Here is a 24,878-nt window from a genome sequence, read left to right on the forward strand (position 1 = left end):
CAATCCAGTTCCAACGAGCTATGATACTGAGGTGACCAACCTACAACAGCAACAAAAATAGCAACCTCAACATATTTAGATGTAAAATAATAATAATTCACTCGTCTTGCAAAAAAAACTAAAGAAGCATCAAAATCTAAATTTGACAACATCTGAGTGATCCTGATGAAGAAAGACAATGAATGAACCTGACAGGGTGACTTACTATGAATAGACACTCCCTCCAAGATTCTTGGAGCCCAAACCAGAAACTTGAATAAAAACTGAGAGCATCACTCAACTCCTCTAACTTAGCTGAGGTCATCAAAACCAACATTTGACTTATAATCAATAGTAAGTCCCTCAAACGGAGCCAAAACACACTAAAGGCTGTTGGAAAGCCTATAACCCCACAACTGAGACCCTCAAATCCCACTGTTAGCTCCTTTGGGTCACAATGGTGAGTTGACCAAGTCAACTGCAGGTACTTGCTAAAAATGGGGACATTACAGTAACCTCTTAGATTTGATATTCAATAATGAATTTTGATCGACAAATTTGTTGCCTTTTCCAACCGTGCCTCTTCAAACAATGTGTTTAAAATTTTTCCCTAAAATCACAAATTTCATTAAAATAAGAATCATAATATGGTTAGAAATATAAATTTACCACTTAAACTGCCTTTTAACAAGGTAAACCCTGATTTATGTCCTACAATCACCAAATAAGGAACAAGAGCAAACTGACTATATTGCTGGTGTAATATAAGTTTCCTATATGGCTATGGATTCTCACAATAATTCTTTCACATGCACTATCCTTCACAAATGTTTCTCATGCCCATTCCACTAAAGGCCTTATTTAGAGCCTTTGTATGATGTAGCTCATGCCCATCCCACTATGGGACTCTTGCCTTTTTATGATGTAGCATGGCTTATTCCACCACATGCTCTATCCCTTGCCTTTGTATGATGTAGCTCATGCCCATTGCACCCTATGACTTTTGCCTATGTATGATGTAGCATGGCCTATTCCATCCCAAGACTTATCCATTGCCTTTGTATGATGTAGCATGGCCCATTCCACCATAGGACTTACCTATCGTGCAAGTTATCGATACTGCCTTTCGTTGTTACTTTTGAGAATACTAATTATTTCTTCCTATTTTAATTATTGCTTCAAATGGAACCTTCTCCTTGACATTTTTTTTGAGTGTAGGGAGTCCCACCATTTGATATATAATGCCCTTATGAAAGGGTCACACCCTTTGGTTATGAAAAGATTCATTTGTTTGAGTACAACTGTTGCCCCTTTCACTTCTTATCTTATCTTCACCTATCTCTCACTAATCAAATTTGTCTCGACTACTTTTAAAATCAGCACATACACTCTTTAAAACCTGCATATCCTCTTCTTCTTTTCTTCTTCCTTTTCAAATTTTATTGCAGATCTCTCCTGCTCTTATTTTGCACTAGACCTCCTCTACTCCTTTATCTCTTCCCATGTGAGGGAGAGGTCACACCTCTTCATCATGTATGCCAAGTCATGATTGTTCATAATTGACCCTCTTTTGAAGAGTCACAACCTTCATTATTACAACCCTAACAAAGTCACAACCCTTCACCTTTTGAAAGTCACTTCCTTAATTTCTTCCCATTCCTTTCCCATAATACCTCCTTAATTCTTATGTTCCACTCTATCTCCTCTTTCCCTTTTCCCCCGAATGATGTTCTCATCTCTCCCACTTATACCTCTCTTGTGAGTGAGACACAACTTTTTCATTCATGCCTTTTGACTTTTTGTTTAACTTAACTAATATTTTATTATTTAAATTTTAAATTTAATTAATATTGCTTATTTATATATACTATTTCAAGAAGGGGACACAAATTTCTAGAGATCCTTATAGTTGGTGCTGATGTCAGTGAGTGTTGAGTGATCCAGTGCTATTCTATCTCTACCACTCAACATTGAAAAATAGGCATGTTCTCTTTTCTACTCCTCTTTATATATCATCCATTTACCTGTTTCTCATTAAATATATTAATATCTACTCATATGTAGACTCAATCTTAATGATTATTGGTGGGGTTAAATTCTTTGATATAATATAAGATTTTTTGTCCATTTTGTTTTGTCGATATGTTGTTGCTGAATTATACTCTCACAATTTTTATTTATTTCTTTATTGCTGTTGTTTGGGCATTCCTACATATTCTTGTACCATTTCTGATCAATTTGTTATTTTGTTCAATTCTTGTGTTCTTCCTCCATAAGCATCTTAGGCACATGATGTTTTTCCATTTTTTAGTATTCTTTGGATAACTTAAGAATTGGACCATATCAGATGTTTCCAAAGGGAAGGTACCTCTTCTCACCAACAAATTCTTGTATGGGAAAACAGTTTTAGTTCTGAGACTATGATTAGATGTTTTTCTAAAACACTTTTGCACTCATTTAATTCATCTTGTCATTGGATTTTGCAAAAAACAAGAAGTGTTTCTAATGAAATTTAAGCATCTTTAAAGTTTCCTGGTTTTTGCCAAATTTTTGCCTAGTGCCATTATTGGGCTTGCTAAGTCTTGAGTTTTTCAACTATGATTAGGTTATAAGTTTTAACATCATAATAAAGTGCCTGCGTATGCTTGTTAGTTAATTTAATTTGCTTTAATTGTTAGATGTACCTTTCGGTTCATGGCACATTCCTGTGTCAGTCTTTGGGTGGTTCTTCTCTACTTGTGCATCAACGACATAGAAATGTGTATCCACTTTGGTTGATGAATGATGACCATCAAATCGGGTGCATCACCATGAAAGATATGGAATTCAATTAATAATTCCAAGGCTTATGTTCTTGAAGGTATCTTTTCATTTCTACACATCTCAAAAACTATATTGCAACTTAATGACTAAACCTTCAGATCCTTCTAGTTATGTCATTAAGACGGTTATTGGAACCTGGAATATTAGTTTGATGTTAGAATAAAATGTCTATACACACTTTTTAGTTTAGTTTATAATAAACTCTAAAGTGTTTGTGTGTCCCTAGTTTCAGAGATATATGTTGAAGGTGAGCTAGATGACAACTACCATGTTATGTATAGAATCTTAGGCATTTCCCTCACCAAATTGGATTTGTCACTTCGAAAGATAGAAAAATCTACTAACGATTCCATAGCAAGGCAAATCCATTTTTTTCTTTTTAGCGTATCTTTCCTTAGGGCCTATTATCATGAAGGTTGCCGCCCGTTTCTGCACATCTCAAATATTCTGAAAACCTCCATTTCCTTTTATTTTTGTCACTAAGAGAGGTTTTTAGAATACTAGTTTATTATCGTAATAAAGTGTTTGAACTTTGTGTACACTTAATTTGATTTATAATAAAGTGTTTGTATAAACTTGTCATTTAATTTAGTTTGTTATAACTATGCCTATGTTTAGAATGTAACTATTTTCTCTTTTTAGTTAATATTCATTAATATAATGTTCTGTCTACATGAGAACATATACTAATTTCTCATTTCTCATTGTTCAATTCTCACCAACACGAAAAAAGGAGAGTGCTTATTTATAAATGACTTTTTAATTAGTAGCTTCTATTGCCGTATCTACATTGTAATTCTATTGCTAGTTGAACTCGATCTAGGAACTCTTTGATTTCTATGATTTCTATGATTGGAGGCTTTCTATCTATATGCAAAGCTTGTGCAGTTCATAAACACTATTTGTTATGTTTATTGACACTTCCATACTACTGATATTGAAAGCTGATACTTCTAACTGAATTGTGAGTGGCTGCTCAAAACAACTCTATACTGCATCCTGGTTAAGTTCAGTAAATCTGAGTAGCAAGGATGCGGAAAAGGTTATCTTGCTCAACAAATTTCAGCCTCGCTATTTTCTTAACAATTTTTAGAGTGGGATTTTGCAACTGTATAACTCTTTTCAATGAACTATCCAATTTGGAATCTGGCAACTTTCAGGATCAACTGTCACCTTCAATCTTATGAACTCCTCATGTGCTGCTTGTGCTCAAGGCTAATCAAATTGTCTGTTCCGCTCGTAGACATAGAAGATTAGCTGAGTATATCGCTGAATTTAATGTTCTGATATGTCAGTAATCAATAATTGAGTGATTACAAAATGGCGATGAAGTCCTATAGAGAAATAACTGAAAGCATAGTAGAAACTTTCCATAAGAATAACATGAAAGATTCTTAGTTATCCAACTGAGAAAACATAAATAGCCTAATAATTAACTAATAAACTAAAGATGCCTAAATGACCATTAATACAACATTAAACACTTTATCACCCTCCCACAATAGTCATTTTTCTAACTACCCAGACAGAAAACAAAACTCTCAAGTCATTTGGTCATGAACACATCAAAGATTGGCTCCCTACAATGTTTTGTTACATGAGCCTCCTGCTGAGACTCTCCCTGGTTGATCTTTGAATCAGCCAGCTGCTTTTTGCTGAACCTCTAAGTATGACCAAGCTTCCCGCAATAGTGAAAGGTAATATTCTTCTTGGAACCACCCTCAGATGTGCGCTGTCGTTTTTGTTGAGTGGACACGCTGTAACATGCTAAATTCCTAAGCTATTTTAGATATCATATTTTAAAATAAATCTAGATTCATAACAGATTGATATAATGGTAGTTACATCAGTTACTTCACATGAAAGGGAAATCTATCAACTTACTACTTCTTTTTTATGAAAATAAAACAGAAACTGGTAACAAACTAGTCTAGTTCACATGAAAGGAAACTACTATAACTTCCATATCTAATTACTTGCCAAGTCTATTACAATCAATGCAATGATATATCTATTTACTCATCATGATACTAAATTAAGAAAATGAAATGTACAAAGGAGCATATACCATACATGTAGCAGAAGACAGTCATTGTGTTGAGCAAGCCCTGACATTTGGTAAAGTGGAGAAGTCTTGTCACGGGCTTAACCTCCCAACCATGAACCTTAACTTATCCCACACAATCTCAATCGAGAAAGGCCCTCCCTACCTTGGGGTTAGGCTTGAGATAGAGTGGTCCGGCCACCCGGGCATTCCGGTGTTAAGAGTGTTGGCTAAGCAACAAACAAGGCATTGGATATCCTTCAACAACCTCCCCTTTATCAGCTAGCACTCTGACCTCTAGTGATCGTTGTGACAAGCACGCCACTAACCTACCTTGGCCAAAGATTTTAGTGGGCCACTAATTGTGCCCGATCACCCACCGCTCGACTTGACAACAAGATTTATATATTGGACGACCATAAGCTGACTTAGTATTACTTATACAATTTTTACAATTTAATCACTTATATTTCTGACTTTTCTTTGTTCTTTCAGGGATGTTTCTCTTCACACCGTTATTGCTTGAGCCTTCCAGTGTTGAGGTGTATCCTAGGAGATCCTGAGATCATGTACAAATCAAGTAGCAAATTAAGCATTCCGTATTCTTTAACATCTCGAGCTGATCTTATCTCAGATGCATATTAACAACACCTCTATATAAGTCAAGTCGATTATTATGCACAACAACAACTCGGTGCTTGCTTATAAATATTTCATGCACAAGATATGCCATGGGAAATTAGTTGCGAAAATATTTATAGAGATTTCAAAGTCAATTTATATTATTCGCAGGACTATATTACCAGCCGCACTCTATGAAATGAGATCAAAATGATGTTTCGGAGATTGCATATTAGTTCTTTTGGCAACTTAAATGATCCATCGTTTGCAACATTCAATATCAACAATGAACTATATATATATATATATATATATATATATATATATGGCAACTTAGCGAGAACGATGATTGCATAACTTGTAGTTGATAGTTTTGCTACCTAGCGTGGCTTGAGAGCACGAACTGTGATATGATGGAATGCTAACTAGAATTGTTTTACAAATGAAGATGACAAAACCGAAGCCTCTGCCAGCTTCACTATAGTTGTAGAGCTTCTCAGTGAACCCAAATGTAATTGCAGACTCAGCTCTTGAGGCTGTAAGATGGAATTCTTGTAGGGTATAAGGAAATGGGAACAATAAAAGATAAAGTGCTTGCATGGTTGTGGAGAGATCTAGGTTTCATGGCTGAGATCTAACGAGATAAAACCTCATGCATAATTTCTTGAATGTTAATGTGATTTTGTTGATCATCTAGACACTCTACTGTCTTGGCAAGACAAGCTGCTTTTGCCTTATGCTCTCTAAGCCAATTTATAGCTATAATGATGTCATAGGGTCTAGAGGTGCTATATACAGATTTACTTTGTAGAGAAGTTCAAAAAATCAACCCGGTCCTAAAACAGGCATCGTTCTACCTTAGCCCTTGTCTAGTTTGCATACTCAATGGTCCACGATTTCGCCATAAATCTAGTTCTCTTAGGGAACCTACTCAACAATTTTGGGGAGATAAAACATTCAGTTGCTCCTGTATCAATTATTATAGAAACAGGGTTTCCATAGATCTTACCACGAGTCTCTATTCGACCCAACTGCTGCTTGACTTGCTGATTATCTAGTGTTGCATGTATCCTTTGCTGACGACCTGTTGTGGAGGTAGTGGGGGTTGTAATGGTTGGTTGGTATTTGGCTTGTTAGGGCAATTGTTGGCACAGTGATCCCCACCACATGTAAAACATCCTGAAGGAGGTCCTTTCTTTTCATTCCCTTTATTGCCCTCACTAAAACTAGAGTTACCCTTGAACTCCTTGCCACTATTTCCTTTGGATTCTAGTTTATTGGTCTTGAAATTCTAAAATGTTTTTTATGTGGCCCTGTATCTGAGCTATCTATGTTCCAACTAGTTTTTCTCATACTGTCCTGGATAGAATCATCCCTCTTTGTTTTATGTTCTTGTTTGATGCCTCTTTCAAGAGCTTCCTCCATAGTTTGTCGGGCGAGGACATCCACCGCTCCTCTAATTCTATCATTCAAGCCCATAACAAACTTCCTAACCTTCAGGTTCTTGTCTTGCTGATACGAGGGGAACATACTTTAGCAATCGAGTAAAACTTTCCTAGTATTTGTGCATAGTCAGATCCCCTTGTTTAAGGTTCTGGAAATCTAATTGTTTCTGATCGTAGTAGGTCTAGGGCAGTCATCGATTTTTTAAAATGGAGACGAACTTGTCCCATGTAATTTTAGTTGTCTTAATGTTGAGCTCTATCTTATTTCCCCACCAAGTAGTTGCTTCACCGGAGAGGTGATATATCCCCCAACTGCTTTGGAAGTTTTAGAGAAACTTTTGATTTCAAAATATTGTTCCATCTCAATTAACCAGGCCTCCGCATCCTCTCCGGATTCAACGCTTGAGAACCTAGGTGGTTTGATCTTATTAATATCTGTGGACAAGTCACTAACTATCTCTTGTTTCTTCTTTTTCTCAGTTTGGGTGGGTGAGGCTTGAGTACCCCTTCTATTGTGGCCAAAATGCTTAGATTCAATTCTATGTAGAAGCGAGGAGCGATTCTCCTCTTGACCTCGCCTGATCTGGGCTGCCATTTCATTCATTATCTTTTCCATGTTTTCCAATTTCGTTTGCGTGTGTTGCAAAACCTAGAGCAATAGGTCTGGGGAGCTCTAGGGATTGGTACCATTGGTCACCTCATTGTCTACAGTGTTTCCATTATTGGCCATGTTTCTAAGTTTTTGTTTGTAATGTACAAATGTTTCTTAATCAATATCATGCTTGCATTTATAAGTATATGATTGCTTAGAAAGATTAAAGACAACAAAAGAAATATGGCTAATTGCTCATTTTATTATGTTTGTCAAAATTTTTGGTTGCAACTGCAATAACATTATTTACAAAAAATTCCTCTTCCAATGACACAACAAAAGAATATTTTAATAAAAATCAAATACCTTATTACTGGGTATTTTATCTAGTTTCACTCGTGGGCTCATCCTACCTAGTAAATGTTTTGCAAAAGATCATAAGAGGATCAGTTTGCCTAGCATTCCATGCCTCAATAAGTTTGTTTCTTAATATTGTCTTTTTGGCAGGAGTCCATTTGACCCTTTCTTTCTTGATTCGCTGCAATGCCTATGCTAAGGTTTCATCATCCTTAGGTGTGGAGTAGTAGGAATAGTCATGCTTCAACATGTTTTTTACAAAGAAAATGGGATGCCAGTGTTTCTTGCGGGGAGTCATTTGGGTGTACGTCTTGTTAACATTTAAATCTACATTTTAAGTTTTCCTAGTGTGGTTAAGTTATGAGCCCAAGGTTAAGAGTTGAACCCAATGCACTAATACCATATGTAACATGCTTGATTCCTAAGTTATTTTAGATATCATATTTTAAAATAAATCTAGATTCATAACAGAATGACACAATGGCAGTTAAATCAGTTACTTCACATGAAAGGGAAATCTATCAACTTATTACTTTTTTTATATGAAAATAAAACAGAAATTGGTAACAAACTAGGCTAGTTCACATGAAAGGAAACTACCATAACTTCCATATTTAATTACTTGCCAAGTCTATTACAATCAATGTAATGATACATCTATTTACTCATCATGATACTAAATTAAGACAATGAAATGTACAAAGGAGCAAGTACCATACATGTAGTAGAAGACAGTCATTATGTTGAGCAAGCCCCAACATCTGGCGAAGAGGAGAAGCATTTTCATGGGCTTAACCTCCCAACCATGGACCTTAACTTATCCTCACACAATCTTAATCGAGAAAGGTCCTCGCTACCTCGGGGTTAGGCTTGGGGCACCATGGTCCTACCACCCGAGCATTCTGGTGTTGGAGTGTTAGCTAAGTAGCAGACAAGGCATTGGATACCCTTCAACAACCTTCCCTCTGTCAACTAGCACTTTGAGCTCTAGTGATCGTTGTGACAAGCATGCCACTAACCTACCTTGGCCAAGGATTTTAGGGGGCCACTAATTGTGCCCAATCACCCACCGCTTGACTTGACAACAAGATTTATATACTGGACAACCATAAGCTGACTCAGTATTACTTATACAATTTTTACAATTTAACAACTTATATTTCTGACTTTCCTTTGTTCTTTCAGGGATGTTTCTCCTCACACCATTATTGCTTGAGCCTTTCGGTGTTGAGGTGTATCCTAGGAGATCCTGAGATAATGTACAAATCAAGTAGTAGATTAAGCATTCAATATTCTTTAACATCTCGAGCCAATCTTATCTCAAAGGAATATTAACAACACCTCTATATAAGTCAATGTAATGTCCCCATTTTAGCAGTTGACCAAGTGTGTGTGCGTTAGCCTTGTTCTACATGGTCCCGAGGGCTAACGAAGGGTTTAATGGGATCCTGGAGTGTTTTGGCCTAGTCATTTCCAGTTTGGGCCAAAATGAAGTTGATTTACTCATTCAGGCATACTTACTATTTTTAGTAAGTCGACAGGACACAGTGCAGGTCAATTTTGGTGATTGGATTTGATACTCCTCGGTGAGAGCTTTTCGATGAGCTATCACTCGCATTATTCGGAGTCCGATTGCTAATACATTTTAATGCCTGAAGTTTTATTAAAGTAACGTCTAATTTAATTGTAAAATATTAAAGTGTTACTTTAATATTTATTTTATGGGGATGTGTACCCAAGGGAGACATAAGGGGTATTTTAATATATGTTTTATATATTACACATCTTTTATCCCACATTGCCCATATGAGTTGAGCGGACCCTTGGAAATAGAATAAAAGGAAGCATTTGTGGCTTCATTAGACAGGTTGAATATGAGAAGAAATTGGTGTGTGAGTTGCAGCTCCGTTCTTGGCATTTGAGGACGTTTATCCTCTCTTGTAACATTCTAGACGTCATTCCCTTGGGGTTTGGCCTTTGGAATTCTTTGTTATCGGCTTCATTATTAGGCAGTTTAGTTGCATTTCTAGCTACAGGCAGATTTGGTATTTTGCTCATATCTTCTTCACTACTTGTCGGACGCTTATGCTGCTTTGAGGGAATGATATTACGAAAGTAGTGGACTGATTGAAGGACAAAGTACTGTAGCAGCACTATTCATGCGGCACTGTAGCAGCAAGTTCGAAAGCATGGGCTGGAGTATTATGTCAATAATGCTGAAGTAATTAGTGAGTTGATAAATCTGCCATGTATTTGGTTTTATGAATTCTGAAAATAACATTTTATTGGCAGCAGTTCATTTCCACTTTGCATATTATTGTAGTTTCTTTCTTGTTTATGTTGTATGATACCAATTCCATGCACAAAACACAACAAACAAATAAACGTTTGATTTCCAAAGCTATAAGGGGTTTAAAACATTAAACGGAGAAATAAGAGGTTGAATGCAAACTATTTGACATAATTCCTTTCAGCAATTTGGTTTAGTTTTTTGGGACATTCAGGGGTGCCCATTACAGTCAAGTTGATCACAACAATAATTCAGTGCTTGCTTATGAATATTTCATGCACAAGATATGCCATGGGAAATTAGTTGCAAAAATATTTATAGAGATTTCTAAGTCAATTTATGCTATTCGCAAGAATGTATTAGCAGCTGCACTCTATGAATATGACATCTAAATGATGTTCAAAGATTGCATATTAGTTCTTTCGGCAACTTAAATGATCCATCATTTGCAACATTCAATATCAACAATGAACAATATATATATGGCAACTTAGCAAGAACGATGATTGCATAACCTGTAGTTGATTGTTTCGCTGCCTAGTGTGGCTTGAGAGCACAAATTGTGATGCGATGGAATGCTAACTAGAATCGTTTACAAATGAAGATGACAAAACCGAAGCCTCTACCAGCGTCACTATAGTTGTAGAGCTTCTCGATGAACCCAACATAATTGTGGACTCAACTCTTGAGGCCGTAAGATGGAATTCTTGTAGAGTGTAAGGAAATGGGAACAATTAAAAAATAAAGTGCTCTCATGGTTGTGGAGAGAGCAATAAATAAAGCATCCTTCAAATGTATCTCACTTACAAGAAAGAGGCCGAGGTGGCGGTGTATGGCCGGATATCAATCAATAAATAAAGAATTGCATCAACTTAAAATTTAAGAATTATAAGCCGATATGAAGATGGCAATTGCTGAAACAATATGGAGCCAAAATTAAAGATATACATAAAGATTATCCTTCCTCATGATTTCATAATATATTGGCATCATGCTATTTGTGCCACCTCTATTTGTACGTACATATATACATGTAGGTACAAGTACAAATGTTAAGATAACATGGTGTTATTATATTATATTCAGGGGACTATACAATGATCTCAAAAGGTAACAATTTTTATGTTATTTTAAATGTTTAACATTTTTTTTGTATTGTGAACCAACCAAGTAGCTCATGGTTGTCCAAGGTATACTCTTGCTTGCCTAGTCACTAAATACTTGACCGAGATGGTTAGAACCCATATTTGATGGTATGTCGATGGACATTTTGTTGCCCCAATCCTCATATCCCATTTAGCAATACTTCACCCCTTCATCCTCTCCTGCATCCAAGAAGAATTTTCCCACGATAATAACATACTCAATTTAATCTAGGTAGCTAAAATCAAAAAGTTATTTCATAATTATCACAACAGCTAACCACCATTTCTACTAAACAACTAACTTTTGTAGAATAATAAATATTCATTTATAGTTAAATAAATTGTAACGAACAACTAATAAGTCATCTTTATGTGAACAAAGTGATCAACCATAATTTCCATTTCACATGATAGTGACATTCAACTGTTTAGCCAATCCAATTGTCATTCACATGAAATATATAATGGCTATATGATTATTTTAAATGGACAAATATTTGGGATGTAATACGCACCTTTGCCTTTATTTGTGACAGTAAATGCCTATTCCAAAATGATCATGTCAGTGGTGCTACCAAATTGTTGTGTCCACCTAGCTTGCTGCAATAACTTATTGCACAATCATTAAATTTCATTCAAGTCAACATTAGTGGAGGTAATGTTGAGCATCTCAATAAAGTGTTCATAGGATCATGGTAGACTCTTCAGCATAATCACTACCATTTCCTCTTCCTTCTTGTGACCGAAGGCCTCCAATTGATTGCATATAGCCTTGATCTTGAAAAATGCTTCCTGACAGTTATCTTCTTGTCCATCATAAGGGAAAATAACATATTCTTCAAAAGGAAAGCTTCACTTTTATCTGAAGTTTTGTGGAGACTTTCAGGTGTGCCCAAATCTGCACAACTAACTTGCCAAAAGGCACTTCTAGAAGCATCTGATTAGTGATGGATAACTTCAGCAACATAACCACTTCTTGGTTGCTTTCAGAAAACTTGTTTTGGCCTTTGCCCACTGTTGTAGGGCAAGTAGAGTTACCCAGAAGAAGCTGGTCCAATCAAAAAGTGAAAGCATCCTCTGCTTCTAGGTATTGTAGTTAATGATGTTGAATTACTAATTGCATTCTAGCATGATGTTGGTCAACGATGCCATCCCTTCCATTTTCCTATGCTCAAAAAACAAGGCAAACTTAAGCTTCAAAATAATCTGTTTTCTGTCAAAAATCAGAAAAAAAATTCAACAACAGCTGACACGCTTAAAAAATTTGATTTGAAGTCAAAGCTAGTCAAACCAGTCCGACATGAATCCCAAGAAAATATGCTTTGAATAGAGAACTTTGTAAGGGAAAATATTAAAACCCTTGTTCTAAGGATCTAAGTAGACAAGAAACCCTTGATTTTGATACAAATGATTAGTCAAACATGGCAACCATGATTTTTGCCAAAAAATTGGAAAAACAATATTTGCATAAAATCCCAGTTCTAAAAGAGTAGAAGATAAAGTTTGCAGGTACCCATGATATTGTGGAAAATTGAGAAACCCTAGCTGCCACCAGAAAAATCACAAATCTTGCAGAGGTAATGTTGTTGTTTGCCAAAAAACCCTAGCCACGATTGTCTAGAAAATGGCAAAAGAAAACTAGAAAACCCATGATCTCAATCTCTACGAGGAAATTGTAAAATGTGAACAAAATAAACGTGGCCCTCAAAAATTGCCACAAGGTTCTCTAAACATTACAGACCATTTGACACAAGAACGCCTTTGATTTGACAAAAAATAGCTTGTGTTGACAAAAAGAAACACTTGCATTGGGTAAAACAACTATCAAAGCCCTAATCGCAGATCAGATAAGACAAGAACACAATAGCTTGTGATGTAGTTGACAGCAAAAGAAAACCTTGGACAGATAAGAAAGGTGAACCATGAGTCTATCCTTGAACTCCAAAAGTGGTGGAATAGATAAGAAGGGTGAATTATGGGTCTGTCCTTCAACTCCAAAATTTTCTCACCAATGTCAGCTCTAATATACATTTAGCTCCTATCTAGACAAAAGGAGATAGTCAGGGGCATTGAGAGAGTATTGGTAGGGAAGTAGATGGTCAATCTCAATCTCCGTTCATGCAAAAAGAGATGAAGTCTCGACATACCAACCATGAGCCCTAACCAAAGTAGCAAAACTACTAATGGCCTTTGAAGAGTTTTAAACAAGGTAGGGGTATCTGTGACATCCATCCCTAGAGTTGGTAAAACTCCATAGGCGATGTGAGAACCAAATAAGCTCAAATATGGTCTGAAGTCTGAAGGGGTGAGCCTCAAACTCCTCAAGAATAATTAGCGGATAAACTATTATAGTTGAAAACTAACTAGAATTGTCATTGTCATATTTGGGAAATGTAGTCGGTAAAGTTTAACGGTACGATTCAACCTAGCAGCAAATTCCCTGTGTGGTAGCAGGGAGATTGGTGAATGAATGCACAAAAGAAATTATCCAAGAGATATAAAACCAATTTTCGTCACATGCTGAGCTCTAACATGCTACTTGAATATGAGTCATGGATGGACTCTAATGGACGACTATAAGGATTCCAAACCTAGCATGTCATGCTACATGAAATGAGCCGTGGGTGGCCTCTAATGGATGACTATAAGGATTCTTAACCTAGGGCTGGTCTAGATATCGTACAGGTTTTAATTTAACGAGTTATACTGCTCATTCATAATTAAAAATGGTATCAATTAGCCAATAGACCACTTAATTTCATGATGTCGGATGCCTAAAAACTCACGGGAGTCTTCAAGCGTCATGTAAATAAATGGTTTATCTTCAGGATAGTCCTAACTAATCATGAACTATACAGGTTCGTGTCAGTGTATTCCTTGTGCACCATATGGTGATACAAGGAGCACTAAACGAGGAAACAAGAATTAATCAAGTTGGATAAAAATTTGGTGTTCACTCAGGTTGTAAGAAAACCTATTCAACCATTTCTATCTTGCCTTTAATACCTCAGAAGACACTGTTGGATACCACTATGGGTTTTGCATAACCTGGTAAAACTTGCGTTAGTCATGTCAAGTGAGACAGAAGTGAAGTATCCAATTTGTTTGAACCCTAATTTCCATCTCCCCCTTCATTGTTAATTTGGTCATTTTGTTTTGCCAAGTAGGTCATGGGAGGCAATGAGGGTTTGAACCACAGTTTGGGTCACCTCCAACTGCTGTTTTATAGATTCCAATCCACACATATTAGGACCGGCAGTAGGAAGGAACAATTGCGTGGTTGAAGGGAAGTTCCCTTGTTTGCTTTCTTCTGATAAGAGGAAGGATCTGGCATTTCTCCCTCCACCATTTTGTGGTTGTTGACAATAGATCCCACACAGATCAATGTTAACTATATACACGTTTGATAAAATTTCATTTCTTTTTCCTCCTAACTAGAGCATTTTCATTCATGCGATGGAGGTGCAATCTCGACTCCACATATGGGTGACACCTAAGCTTCCCATAATTTCTCTAAGCGAATGTCAGACTAGGAAAACTGATGATGATTATTTGCTTCTAATTTCACTACTAATGAGGTCTAATACTTGAAACTATATTATCAATCATATTAGAAAAAGTCATTGATAAGGAGGTTTGGACCTACACTTTCAATTTGGTACTACAACTCATATTGCCCAATTTCATCGCAATGTCTATTGGACATAGTAATCCATTTTGTAAAAACAATATACATTATTCATAGATGGGTTTCACCATATGCAACTATTTGTGTTGAATCCTACCTTAACTATTGTAGTGATTGTTTGATGTTTGTCTTATTTGGTTCTCTGTACCTCCCTTGTAATGGTGTAGATTGTTTACCCAAACAATGCTGAATTTACTAAAATGGGTAGAAATTTTTCATTTGGATTCAGATTCTAGACTAAAAGCTTTGAATAGATAATAAATAATGCAAAATATAAGTAAAATGAAAATGGTGTTGCCCATTTCATAGCTTGAAGAATTGACCAGCTTCAAATTTGTTGTTTGAAAACATTTAGATGCAAATATAAATGGAAAGACCCTTTTTTGGTGTGATATCTACAATAGAGCCAAACAAAAACTTCATTATAATCAAATACATGGCTTCACACAACTATTGCATTTTTAATGAGCATTATGCTTACTCCTATACTGGATTCAGTACCGTAAGTTTCAAACTCCAAACTAATGGTAAAATTCAAATAAGAAAACAAATAAGGGAAATGTCAAATGTGAAATAAAAAACATTACAGATGGACATATGCACTTTTATGATATTCCAAGATCATTTTACTACTATAGGGCCTTGTTTAACTTGTGAACATTAAAGACTGCAAGAAGCTAACTCGATGACTAACAAACATCTCAACCTCTGTGGATTGGTGGGTAAATTACCAAAATATTATCGAGGCCTTTTGAAAGAACATTTTGTGTTTTGGTGGGAAATCAAAGGATGGAGATGTTTGAAGACATCATAGCTGAAGCTACGAGGCTGGATATGGAGGATATCAATTTCTACTAGGACATAAAGCTCTTAGATTGTGCGGTTGATGAGTTTTCGGATTCAGCTAAGGAACGCAATAGATTGGTGAGAATAGGTAATTCCTACTTTAGCCCAACTTCCATTTCGCACCCTTGGAGATTTGTTATGTTTGTGGTTATTGAGTATCTTACTTTAGATGGGCGCTTCACTAAGATATACAGTCACCATTTCATGTTAGTCAACCATTTTAGGCATGGGGTTGGGATAAATTTTCCTTTTTACCTCAGACAATCTTTGGGTAATTCTATTCTTGCCTTGCAAAATGATCCTGAGGGAGATCATGCCTGCCATGAGGGGTTAATGGTTTTAATAATAAACCTTCTGAAGTTAAAAAAGGTGGATAGGCCTAGGCAAAGTAAGAAATCGCTTGATTATGAGACTAAGGGCAGTGATTTTGAGAAGGATTTTGATAAGGATACCGAGGATGAGGTGGATGAGGTTGATTTAAAGAAGAACATGAAAGGGGATCTGGGAAGCTCTTCTAAGAAGAAAAGGAAGGGAAAGGAGAGTGAGTTAGATCAAGATAGTGATTACGAGGAGCAGTAGAGAAAGGGTTTTCAGAAGAGAGGAACCGTAAGGAAGGTCTTGGGAAACAAGGGAAAGGATGCGGAAAGGGTTTCTATTCCCTTTGATGATGAACCCTTAATTAAGAGGATGGAAAGAAAAAGAAAAAAAGGCGTTTGCTCAGGATGCAGTTGATGACAATGATCTCAACGAGGTAGACCTGGATAGAAACAAACAGGGGGAGCAGGAGGACTACTTTGAATATAACAAGGAAGAGGATGAATAGGGGTTCCTAAAGGGAATAATGGGTAACCCAGGGTCAATTATGAAGGATATTGGTACCCTTAAACAACAAATGCAGGAGATTTTAAAGGACTTTGATCAGCTTAGCAAGACGGCAAGGGGGGAGCGAATGCTGGGTCAGCACATTGATAGGCTCTCTGAGGTTATTGGCAATGCGGAAGAGGTATAAAACTTGACGAAGTGTGTGCCGACAATTGAAACCAAAAATAGGAACCTTGATCAATTAAGCAAAGATATTCAAAAAAGGATGGATAGTCTGGATGCTAGAGTAAGTAACATGGAAAAAATAGTCAAGAAATTGGCAGATCAAAATTGTAGTATTTTGAAGACTGTGACTGATAATTTCAATACCTTGTTGAACAAGATGGAACAAAGTAATGGCCAAGACTCCCCTGTTGTGAATGAGGACCAGGGCCCGAGCAAGTGCACAAGGGCCAATTCCAAGAAGACTGAAGGAGTGGAAACAAAAAAGCTGGATGAAATGAAAGCTTCTGCGGAAAATATGAACATTTTGGCAGATCAAGCTGCGGACCTGTTGAAGACTCTGTAGCTATCCGGGTGCTGTCCTTTTGCTTTTCTTTTGCTGTCTTTTAGTGCATAGATGTACTTTGGCCTCCTGTTTCTGTGGTTGTTTATATGTTCTTTGAGGCCTTTTATTTTCTGAACTTTTATGTTTGTTTCTCTAATACTTTGTTAAAGGTTTCGGGTCCTTTAAAACCTATTTTTACGTAATCAAAACACTTTGTCAATTTGTAAGATGATAGTTCACGAAGCAAGTTGGGTGATCGAAGATGCACAAAATGTGAAATATTGAATTTCACCTATGAGAGATACATCAAAATGCAAAACAATCTATTTAATATTATAAAGAAAAAATAGAAAGCTTGCATAGAACAACTCTCTCTTTAACAAACCAAGATATAGAACTATCTCCCATATCTATGCCACATATCCACTCCAAATTTATTGTGCAATAGTGCTATAAATGTCTTCTATTTTATTCTTATAAAATTGGTAACATTTTACCTATTATATCTACTTATATAATTTAGGTGTGATTTGTACCTGGAATCGACAGGAAAAATAGACCAATTCCACTACTGAGTCCATTGAAATGTACATACTAATGCTTTATAGGAAACTCTTTAGAATTGGAATTTTTTCTTGTAAGGTTAAAGACCTTGGAAAGAACATGTTTGTTTAGAATAAGACAAAAAAATGAAGTTTCATTAGAAATTCTCCCCACCTCTCAATATATTATTCAGATATCTCTTTCGATCGGCGTAACCATTGCACCTTGTTGAGGTGCAATTGCTAGTACTATGAGGGATGATTTTCTTATATTTGATGATTGCTGAAGAAGAAACTGAAGTCGTTCCGCAAAAGAGAAGTTAGGATCTAATAAAGGAGGAGCCCAAACTATATAGCCATAAAGAACAATAGGTTCAATCAGTGCATCCGTAAGTGTCATCTTTGATGTAGTGCCCTGGAAGTGATGTTTGAAGCATTGTTTCTCAATAAGGGCCCAAGAACCATAATCCTTGTTGATACATGACTGGAGAGAAGATCTTAGACTAAAATAGAGGCTAGAGAACTTCACCCCAAGGTACGTGTATGAAGAAGAAATATAAACCTCAATATCTTTGAAGAAAAAGTGAAGGTTAGAGGTCTTGAGGCAATTGAAGACCATCATCTTAGTTTTCCCCATATTGATAGTCAATAGTCTAAGATCACAGCACGCTGCAAGACTATCCAATTGTCTTTGTAGAACATCAAGGGAAGAAGCCAAAAGAACATCAACAAAGAGCAAAATGGAAATCAGAACCTAGTGGAGATGGAAACCATCCTCTCCACGAGAGTGCTCCTACAGAAAGCCCTCCAACTCCTCAATGTCAATGCTGAACAAGGTAGCGAAAATTGGACAGCCTATCTTAACACCAATGGTGCTCCTGATAAAGTCAAATAATCTGTAGGGGTTCTTAAGACAACCTAGGACTCTTATAAAGTCTCATAATAGCCATCAGAAGAGTCCCTTTGAACAAAGTCGAAAAGACTTTCAGAATTCCACAAAGTACCAATAGACCTTTCAGAAATGTTTGCACGCCTCCTCGATAATAGCTCTCAGGGTCAAATTATGGTCAATGTTTTGATAGTTTGGTCTAGAACTAGCTTACCCCTGAGCATAGATACACCACTGATCCAACACCTTGGAATTTATGGCACTTAAAACCGGAGCATAGAGTTTGGAGAAAGTATGGCCAACCAGAATGGTTCTATAGTTGTTGGGATTGGAGGTTGGGCCCACTTTGTAGATTGTGTGGATGATGTGGTGCAATTAAGAGGGGGGAACCTAGCGTAAACGACCTTATTGAACAAATCAGCTAAATAAAAGCCTGAGATAGTATGGCCATTTTTGAAGAACTTGACCTGAAATCCCTTCTCATCTGCAGATGTACTATTCAAAGTTCTAATATCATCCATGATGTTCATGTGGGTGAAGAGATGACATTAAGGAGGGGAGGAGGAGACATGGATGAGCGGCTGGCTGGGGATATTGTAAAGTGCGGAAGTGTGGTAAACCAGTGAGCTGTGGTTCAGATTGGTGAGGAGAGTAGAGTGGTGGGGAAAAGGGTGTGCCAAAAGGATTTATAAATTTTACAGTATTGATTACATCATTAATAATCAATCATAGAGCACAATGGAGTCAAATTGGAGCAATAATGTACATATGGACAACATTTTAAGACTTGTGTTTATTTATTTATTTACTGTAGGATAAGTATAAATTAAAGGTGCAATATCCAAGTAAAGAAATAAATAAGTTATTTAATTTACATAAAGTTCGCTTTCATTTTCTTTACTTTTGAACTTTATTAAGTTCTACACTTGAAATATTCTGTTGCGTTTGTTGTATGAAACTATATGTAAACATGTATAATGTTATATGGATGTACACTCAATGAACTAAACAAGGTTTATGTTAGCTCTCTTAAATGCTCTTGTGCAGGTTACCACATTGAATGGTAAATGTTTGTTCCGGGTGATATGCACTGACTGCACAAGAATGGACATTATTCAGTTGTCAATGAACTTTGGAGGAAAATAACTGCATATAATGTCAAGAAAAGTTACAATAACTTATTATTCAGAAACTTACAGAACATACCACCCTGTTAGAGGATAGTTCATAAGTTATCAAGTATTTTTGTAATGTGTTTTGTTCAAGGATACACAATTCCATCAAGGGATAGTGGAGATTTGTGCAACATAAAGTGCCTCTTTAATCATTTAAACAAAATATTTGCAACTTTCAAACTGAAAAATGCATTTAATTTTAGAGAAATATGTTGGCAATTAAATGAATATAGTTATTTAATAATCCATATTTGAGCTACTGAATATTGTCTTCTTATTTGGATGTGTAGGAACCTCCCATTATACATAGGGATATCAAGCCAAGTAATATTTTGTTGGATGAACATTTCTATGCCAAATTGTCAGATTTTGGCATCTCTAAGAGTACTCCAGACTTTGTTGATACCCACATATCGACCAGTCCAGCTGGTACTTTAGGGTAAGGGATTGAAATCTATGAATGTTGCATGCATTTTGTCTATGAAAACACATATTTAATAGAAAATATTATCATTTAAAATAAGTTAAAGAATAATTGTGTCATCTCAAGTAAGTCAAAGTTATGAAAAAAGCACTACTGTTCCAGTACAAGATTATATTTGTAATGTGAAGATACTAAAATGATGATAAAATGGAAACAAAATCAGGCAAAAACACATAATATTGAGTGCAGAGAATAAACACTTCTTTTAAACTGGGTTAATTTTGAATGAATAGACTAGTCATTTTGAATTTTTGACAGCTCAGGTTGTTGCTTAATTCTTCATCTGCTGAAAAATAATAAATGATTCATGTCTTCTTCCTAAGCCATCAATTCCTTTAATTTTTCTATTTGTCCTAGCTTGATTCCATCTCAGCAGTTTTTTAAAACATAAGTTTAAGAAAATGGTAATATTCCTCACATATAATATGCAATAAATTTAGGTGCCAGTTATTGCTTTTAAATCAAATCCCGAATTTGGATTGATCTCGTAAAAGAATTTTGTGTTCTCTACTTTAGGAGCTAGTCAATGCTATCAGTCTAGGCTTGGGTTTGGCTACAGGGATTTGGTACATTGATACAGTAATTTTTGTTGGGGTTGTGTTTGTCCATGCAAGAAAGATATAACAATCGTAAATATATACATATTTGCAGCCTAAGAGAAGGAATTAAGTTCAGAATGCCATCATAAAACAAACAAAACCAACATAAAATAAAAAAATAGTCCTTCAATGTCAGTCAGGCAAACTCAAATGTATGACACATATTCATTGTTTCATATTAATATAATAATATCGGCAATCAGCATCAGATGGAACTGTAAACAGATCATCAATATCATTGACATCAGGTGATTTAAACAGATTAGAAGAACCACAAACAATGTCATGGGAACTTGAATGAAAGTATGCAGCATGCTTTGGCTTTGTATCCTACAGCTTTGTGTCCTCTTCCTTGTAGTCATTTTGTTTATGCAAAAGAAGGGAGAAGTACACTTAGTGCTCTGCTTTTCTAATCTCTTGGTTTTGTCTTTCCTAGTCAAAATCAAAGTCAAACTACTTTTTTTTTCTAAAATGGCATTTTATAAGTTGGTTTGCCCTAGGTTCCTGCCCTGAATCCCTTTGTGGAAGCCCTTTGGGAATCTGCCCTGAATCTAGACTGGTACAAATCAGACTTGGAACACGGGAATGCAGGCGACAAATCAGTAACAGTGGATTTAGGTACAATCCATTGGGGAAGTACCTTTTTGAGTCTAGGTGAATCTAGAACAAATCTTGTGATGGATCATGTAGCCTGAGTTATGAAAATATTGTACTAAAAGTTCAAAATAGAACCCCGAGAAAAGGTGAAAAACAGAGAAAATCTGTAGAAGTTTCAGTCACTGGTAGGAACGTAAAGGATGTTTCTAGACTTCCAGTTATATTACTTTCAATCTCTGTTTTAAAAACAATTGTTAGGAAAAGAGAGAACTATATTACTACAATAGTTTTCAGTATTTTATGACATTAAAATCCTCATTCAGAAAATCTAAGTAATAGAGGCATACCAGTGTACAAACTACTTCAGAAAAACATTAAAACATCAAAAGCAGCTAAAGAGCTAGACTAAATGATCATCTCTACAAGGAGAAAGATCCGTCATCAGTATATGACTGTTTTGCCCAGGGTAAAATGCAGCAGAAACTTGTTTACTGTCTGTGCAGTGGGGCTTGCAGAAACAGTATCGAGGTTGTCATATTTGTTTACTATAAGGAAGAAAACACCTATGTCTCTGTCATAGTTGTCCACTTTGAAGTAACAATGACAGGATTAAGCTTATGGAGAGGAGGGTTCCTGTGGCCCTTTCCGATAGCAGCATCAAAAAATCTTTTAGTTTGACTGGCATGTCTTTCTCTCCCTGGATATTTTGTTGCATTGCCTATTTTTCTCTATGTTGATTAATTGCTCATTGGCCTTAGTCCTTACTAAGAGAAGATGAAATAATGGCCCTGGCAGAGAAGAAAATCTTTTTTTTTACATGCATTGCTGAGGGGCTTTGATGCATTCTTGCTGCTTCTGATGCATTCGATCACGACCTCATGGAATTCTTCTATGAATTGCATAGTAGTGCTCTTTTCATCTAGCTTCTTGAGAATGCTTTGGATTCTGGCATTAAGGCTCTTGAGGTCTCTGACTGAGGCAAAATTTTTCTAGGCATCCTCAATTGACATCTTAGAGTTGCTTACAGGCTCTTTCAGATTTTGGAGGCAGCTTACTATAAGGGGGAGATCATTCATATGTATGAGGGATATTCCAGCTGCCTTTAGCAAAGATAAGAATGATGTCCTCTATAAGAAGGAAGCTGAGGGGTAGTAGCACTGATGCCAAAGATGTTGTCCTAGTGCAAATAAGAGTGCAGATTGTAATTGAGGCGCGTGAACCAATATGAGGTATGTTAGTTTGTGGTAGAGAACAGTTGAATATACTGAGAAGGCCCTGACTGTAATGTAGGGCAACCAGGACCTGTATCGTAGGGTTCAGGTTCATTCCAGCAAAGATTAAATTCAGATTAAATTTAACTAAGATAAAATTGGAAACTAAACTTCTGATTAAGTTCAACTAATATAAGTATCTAATTTTTCTAATATATACAAAATTATAATATACAAATAAGCTTAATAATATTTTACTATAAACAAATTTAATTGTTTAATTAAATATTTCAAATATATTAATCATTAAAATTCCAATTTTTTTTTTTTACGATGTTAAATCTTTAAAATGAGCTCATCATGGTCAGGATCTCCAAGAGCTTGTCATCAACTCGTGCTAGCTTGCTTTTTAATATTTTATGAATGGAAAAATCCTTTAATCTTGAGAATCTCAGATGACTAGTGAAGAGTCAAAAGAATTAACTTCTTTTAATCAGATCTTTATTCATAGAAAGGGCTTGTGATAAATTTTAGCCCAAGACCCCAAACCTCCAAAACAATTTGTCATTTTTTCCTTTTTTGCCAGGTCATTATGAAATCACCATCACTTTGTATTGTGCCCTTCAGAGGATAAAAGGGAATCCTATATAAAAAAAGTTTCACTTTTTCATTTGTAATCATTCAACTCACTCTGTTAATGATGACTTAAGTCCAAAGCATATTCAGAGTTGTCATTACAAAATATATTTTTTCAAAACTAAAGTCTCCTCTTTCACTAGCACGTTTTTCTATATGGCTTGTCCTAATATATCTCTATGCTGCTACACTTGAATCCTTCAGCAGCAAGACTCAGAATTCTTTTAAGTGCATGCTGCATTGGAGCTTGAAATTTACGAACAAAAGAAAATCATCTAGAATTTTGACAAATTTTTTTAGCGTACGACTAATAACAAATCCTTATGCAATGTTTCTCCTTTACAGAGGGATTCAATCTTCCTCAACGTGTCACAAATCGGATCAATTTGTATTCTCAAAACTGGAAAACTTATGAAAAAGTACATTCAGGCCACAAGACAGCTTTAAACATGGTGCTGCTATGTAATAACCCTTATTGGTTATAGCTCAACAAACTCTAATTTTCTTTATTAATTAATTGTTTGACATATTGTCAAACACTTTGCAAGCAGGCTCTCTATCCAATATGCCAATTATCCAAATACAATTTTGACTATGAAACTTAAAAGTAAGCAGTTAATTAATTTCCAAATAAAATTCACAAATAGAGTTAAGTTGAATACCCAGTGTAATTTCGTCTCACTAAGCTCTGATATGAAACTTAAATTCGAGCAATCACAATCACAATAATTCTCAGAATTTCATGCTACTTATTTATTAACAACTTGCTGCAAATTAAAGTATTACAAACTGAATCATGGATAGAACTAGATTATTATATAGTCAATTCAAATGAGAACCTGGTGATGGAGCTGTGATTCCCCAAATGCAGCCTCAAATCATCACCACTTCGCATTCTGTTGTCAATTAAGCTGACATAGGCTCAAAATTATCTCTTCCAGCATCCACGCAGGCTAGGAGAATAAATTTGTAGACTTCCTCTTGCAGACGCAGGCCTCTTTATGCAATTCACAGGCCCAAATAACGATACGCATGCCCAGAAAATAAATCACAGGCCTTGTAAAATGAAAAGCAAAGCCTTGTGGTTGAATGCAGCTCTCCTGAGATAAATGCAGACCCCTTTACAAATAACTGTAGCCTTAAATAGTGCAAACGTTTCCTTAGAATGGGATGACAGCCTCTCCAGAGCACACCAACTCCCCTCAATTCAAAATAGCAGATATAATTATTTAATAGCAGTCAATACTCTTCACAAACCATTTGATTTCCTTCGGCATTAATCAGCTTCTCAATCACAGTAGCAACAGAGGAGAAGCAAAGGCAAACTGGTATACCTCAGCAACAATTTGCACACTAATCCTAGAGCAATCTTCAAGATTCAAATTCTTAGAATTCATTCAGAATACCTCAGCTGTGAATTACTCTCCACTTCTCAGTTCAAACCCTTATACTTCAGCAAGGGTATAGAAATCAACCTCAGAAAATGTCACAAAGACATCAAAAGCAAATAAGATAATCGGATACTTTTCCATCAAAATGAGCTCAT

General features: G+C 36.0%; 1 protein-coding gene across 13 annotated transcripts in view; it reads left to right on the forward strand.

Moving 5' to 3' along the window:
• Positions 1-24,878, forward strand: part of LOC149575506 (putative receptor-like protein kinase At5g24010) — a 152,651-nt gene that overhangs the window by 114,584 nt on the left and 13,189 nt on the right. For all 13 annotated transcript variants that reach the window (XM_089815254.1, XM_089815252.1, XM_089815244.1 and 10 more), the window contains one exon: positions 20,096-20,244. In XM_089815254.1, coding sequence (XP_089671380.1) covers positions 20,096-20,244 — 149 coding nt within the window. The remainder of the gene's footprint in view (positions 1-20,095; positions 20,245-24,878) is intronic.

This window comes from Cupressus sempervirens, chromosome 2, assembly GCF_028749045.1.
Source record: "Cupressus sempervirens isolate cs-2001-9-10 chromosome 2, ASM2874904v1, whole genome shotgun sequence".
NCBI classification, from domain to species: Eukaryota; Viridiplantae; Streptophyta; class Pinopsida; order Cupressales; family Cupressaceae; genus Cupressus; species Cupressus sempervirens.